Genomic DNA, 5,043 nt, shown 5'->3' with positions numbered 1-5,043 from the left:
TGAGTGAAGCTTCTACGCGCTTTTGGAGCGACTGAAATCATAACCAGAATGGACACAATACCAACCCTCTAAATCTAATGCCACAATCTATTACAAGTTGTGATTCACAAACATCCAAACAACATTGCCAACCAATTTTACTTTTAGACAATGCACTTTTGTGGTGGTTTTTGACTATTAACATACTTTGTGATGGTCCAAAACCACAGTTAAAGTGAGTGTTAAATAGTAAATTATACTATTTCAATATTTAACAATTTTTTTAATCTATCATAGTGGATTATTTTATATCGACTCAGTTGACATGGACTAGCCATTTTTATAAAAGGGAATGTTACATGTTCAATTTCTACCGCCTATATAAAAGCTATGTTACAATGAGTATCTCTATAATCCATTTATCCATCTAGATGCATGTCATGATCACACTGAACCACCCAAACTTTAAAATTCATCCAAAAAAATCTATCACACTCCACCACTACAAATAGCATGTGGGTCTAAACTCAAAACTTTGAATACTTTAACCACACTTAGCTCTTCCTCCTCTCTGTCTAATACACATTCTGCCGTCACACTCTCCCATCCTTATCTCCCTTTCTTTCTCCATCTCAGTAACAACAGCATCAATCTTCTCATTATTTCTTTCTTTCCCTTTCAGCTAATTTCACAAACACATGGTGATCACTATCTAGCTCCACCTCAAAACCCATCCAAATCCACATACCCACCAAGAAAAATCCACGACCCACTTCTCCAAAATCGATTCTCTCCTCTTCCCTGCAAGAAAAATCACTTTTTTCCATGGCCTTCGAGACTTTACTCATCAGGGTGAAAACCGCGTTATCACACAGCTTCGACGCCGCCGCGCGACCCTCAAACTCGTCGCCGAAGCCGAAACGCGTCGCCGTTTTGGCCTTCGAGGTCGCCGGCGTGATGTCCAAGCTCCTCCACCTCTGGCAGTCCCTCTCCGACGCCAGCGTCGTCCGCCTCCGAAACGACGCCGTGTCACTCGAGGGAGTCTGGAAGCTCATCTCCGGCGACGAGTCGCTCCTCCTTAAACTCTCCGCCGCCGAGTTCGCCGTCTCGCTCCGGCACACCGCCGAGTCGGTCTCCCGCCTCAGCCGCAAGTGCCGCGACCCCGCTCTCCGATCGTTCCCCGGAGTCTTCGCCGAGTTCGCTGACTCGGGCCTCGACCCGCACGCGTGGACGATAACCACCCCCAGAGAGATCGAAGCCAAGCACAAGAGAATGGAGCGTTACGTGACGCTCACGGCAACGCTGCACAGAGAAATGGACGAGCTATCGCTCTTGGAAACCGCGTTGAGGAAAGCACTTCACCACAGCGGTTCCGACACTGAACCGTTCTCCGCCGTGAAGGATCACCAGAAAATTTCTGACCTCCAGCAGAAGATTTTCTGGCGGAAACAAGAGGTGAAGAGCCTCAAGGAACGATCGTTGTGGAGCAAAGGCTTTGATGGGGTTGTTCTGTTGCTTGCAAGATCATGTTTCACTCTGTTAGCGAGGATTAAGGTTGTGTTTGGAATCGGACACCGTGTACCTTGTTTGTCTCGAAGCTTATCAGCTTCTGCCACTGTTTATCCCTCTGATCATCATAATCATAACCCCACTTGTTCTTCTTCTTCTTCATTTGTATCTGGGCCGTTGGAATGTTCAAAGGCTGATGAGAAAAAAGAGGGTTTGGGAATTGGGTTTTTTGAGTCCAATTGCAAGGTTTTGAAGCCACCACTAGGTAGTTTAGGAGCTTCAGCTCTTGCTTTGCACTATGCTAATTTGATAATTGTGATGGAGAAGATGATTAAGTCACCCCAATTGGTTGGTGTGGATGCAAGGGATGATTTGTATGCTATGTTACCAAGCAGCATAAGGTTGTGTTTAAGGTCTAGATTGAAAGGGGTTGGATTCTCTGCTTGTGATCCTGTGCTTGCTGCAGAGTGGAAAGATGCTTTGGGGAGGATACTTGGGTGGTTGTCACCTTTGGCACATAACATGATTAGGTGGCAGAGTGAAAGGAGCTTTGAGAATCAGAGGTTGGTTGCCAAGACTAATGTGTTGCTGTTGCAGACTTTGTTCTTTGCAAACAAGGACAAGACAGAAGCTGCTATAACTGAGCTGCTTGTGGGGTTGAACTATGTTTGGAGGTTTGAGAGGGAAATGACTGCTAAGGCATTGTTTGAATGTACAAAGTTTAATGAGTTGTCAAGCTTGCAGAAACTCAGCTAAGGTGATGAGGATTTTTTATTTTTGTTCTTTTTCTTTTTTGCTTTAATGATGAGGGTGCTAATTTTGTCTCATTGTCTGTATCAAGTGTTATGGTGGTTGATTTTAGATTATTGAAGTGAATTCACATCCTTGCTTCTAACATGGTCTGTATAGATGTATGTAAAAAGATATATATGAGTTTTGAGTAAAATATCAAAGAAATGCATGGACTTTCCAAATTCATGCGGTCCATGATCATGTGGAAATATTGGTACAGTTATGTGTTATTTTCTGGACCATTGTTATCCGTGATGAAAACTGGAAAGCAAATATGCCTTAGAGTTGGAATATGAAATCGGGGATAGGAGGAGTGTTATTAACACACTCTTTTAAATAATTTTTTTGTGATTTGTTTATACTTTTAAAAGTCAATACATTTATTTCACATGTAAATTTTTTGTTGACTTTCCAAATAAATAAGCCAATCAGAGATGAAGTGCGTTTGAGAGAATGTGATACTAGCATTTCTTTGAGGATATTGGTAAAACTTAGGCCAGTTAGGTTGTGTTTGAGAGTGTTCAAATCAATGTGATGCTAGCATTTCTTTGAAAAAACTTAGGTTAGTCAGGTAGTGTTCTGGTCGGCCCAAAACGTCAAGATGCCAGACACAGATAACAGGTTCATAGATATATAACAAGTGGTCCAATTAGTTTTAATTTCCAGTAAATGTCACCCCTTTTTTCAATTATTTTATAAACTCCAGGGCCCTGCTGAACATCATTGGCTGAACGACTATTTGTATACTTCTTTATTATTTAATTTATATTGGAATGGATATAATTGCTTTTTCCCCATATTCACACTCTTACCTTTCATTTGGCCACACTTGAGTAGTTAATCAAAATAAAGATGGCACAAGACTTTAATCAAAGTTGGTTTTTTTTTTTAATTTCTCCCTCTCTCTAAATAAGGCCCTCGAATAGGAAAGAAGTGCTTAACAAGTTAAAGAAAAAGAGAAAGCAAATTATATTGAGGATATATTTTTTTTTCTTCCCATGAATTAAAGATATCTTGAGATCTATGAGAAGGGGTTCTCAATGTATTTGACTGTTGATGCCCCCATATGGTTGTGGCAACATGATGCAAGCCGGCCAAAACATGATACCAAATGCAAGTGCACTTCCCAGTTCCAAGTCAGTCCAAATAAATGTAGAAATCCAAGTTTAAAGGCCCTTTGTATCTCAATGGAGATGATAATATGTAATTATGCATACATGAAAGAATATTAAAACCATGTTGGGCATAGTTTTTCTGTTAATTTTCATTTGTTTAGTTCTCATATTAAAGACTGTTTAAGCTTGATTAACTAGGATTGCGCTGGAGTTGCTTCTCCCTCGCCAGGTTTGACCTAATTAACCATTTGTTTTCCAAGGCTTAGCCCTAAGCCTCTCCTTCTAACCAAGAGAAAAGAAAAGAAAAAGAGAAATCAAATCATTTTTCTATTTAAATATTAAAATCTTGAAAATACAATATCATCAAAAGAACTTAAAAGCAGTTTAGTAAGGTTTTCATACTGAAGTTATTATGAATGTGTAATATAATCACCCATCAAAAGCAATGTTTAATAAAATAAAATAAAAAGTAATGCCGAATGAATAACCCATCAAGAAAAAGAATTTTGTTTTCAATATTCGATATGCGTAAATAAAGTAGATAATCAAACTAACAATCAGAAAGCAATATAATAACATTAACTGATAATCATTGAAAAATTCACAAAGAACATTACATAAAAATCTTGTTCTGTGAAAATAATAAAAAATCATTGAAAACTGATTTACAACTTTGCTAAACCCTATATTCTAATTTATCACCAATGCATTTGAGATTTTGTTTCGCCAAAACTTGGCGACCTATCTTTTTAAAATCTACTTCACATGAGTGTTCTTCTGGATACCTATGTCTACCGCAAAACACATCCCCACATCGACACTCGAACCCCGTTAGTCCAACTTTTTTGTTGCAACTCTTGCACCTATTTGTCTTCTTCCTTATGCTTGTAGTTGTAGACTCTGTCTCCATCTTGGTCTCTGTGACTCGAATTCTAATAGCAGTAAGACTAGCACAGATATCACCCAAATCATCAATAGGAGTCGTCTCAAAAGTACAGTGTTCCTTCAAGTGATCTTGGTAGCATTTTGAACAAAAATTGTTGGTTGCAGCAGAGCTGTAGAAACCACAACCATTGGCACAAAGTGCTGGAGCCATCACAAGTAATTGGAGAAAAGGTTTGTACGTGAATAACTCAAAGTAGTATTGAAATTGTTGAATGATTGAATGGGTGAGGGTGGGGGTGGGGTGGGGGTTAATTTATAAGGAACAATGGTATGAAATAAGAAGTAGTATCTCATCTCATCATTAATATAACAAACAATATTTGATATAAATCCATCTAAGTAAATCCAATTAGGAGCTTATAAAAAAAAGTAAATCCAATAAGGAGCTTATAAAAAAAAGTAAATCCAATTAGGAAATCTTTCGTTTATCTATATCAGATTTAATAATGATAGGCACAATTATTAACTTACTGGCGCAGTTATATAACCGTTTCTGTATGATTTAAACATTGAGTTTCAAAAAAAAATTAAAATAGAAACATTAAAATTAATAACTATCAAGGAAATATATACAAGTTTAAAAATAACACTCTTTTAAATTTTGAAAAATTATAGAAAGAAATTTACGTAACTTTATTGAAGTGTTAATTGTATCTATCAATTTAATCACTTCCTCGTAAAAATCTATTAATTTAAATTTGTA

General features: G+C 37.9%; 2 protein-coding genes across 2 annotated transcripts; one reads left to right on the top strand and one right to left on the bottom strand.

Moving 5' to 3' along the window:
- The first annotated feature begins 418 nt into the window (after positions 1 to 418).
- Positions 419 to 2,462, top strand: LOC130738452 (protein PSK SIMULATOR 3-like). Its single transcript, XM_057590431.1, has one exon. The coding sequence runs from the start codon at positions 805 to 807 to the stop codon at positions 2,242 to 2,244; it is 1,440 nt and encodes a 479-aa protein (XP_057446414.1). The 5' UTR covers positions 419 to 804; the 3' UTR covers positions 2,245 to 2,462.
- Positions 2,463 to 4,071: 1,609 nt separating this feature from the next.
- Positions 4,072 to 4,491, bottom strand: LOC130736676 (zinc finger A20 and AN1 domain-containing stress-associated protein 12-like). Its single transcript, XM_057588478.1, has one exon. The coding sequence runs from the start codon at positions 4,489 to 4,491 to the stop codon at positions 4,072 to 4,074; it is 420 nt and encodes a 139-aa protein (XP_057444461.1).
- Between the last annotated feature and the right edge of the window lie 552 nt (positions 4,492 to 5,043).

Source organism: Lotus japonicus, chromosome 2, assembly GCF_012489685.1.
Source record: "Lotus japonicus ecotype B-129 chromosome 2, LjGifu_v1.2".
Classification (NCBI taxonomy): domain Eukaryota; kingdom Viridiplantae; phylum Streptophyta; class Magnoliopsida; order Fabales; family Fabaceae; genus Lotus; species Lotus japonicus.
The sequence above is the reverse complement of the archived record's forward strand: the minus strand, read 5'-3'. Positions and strand labels throughout refer to the sequence as shown.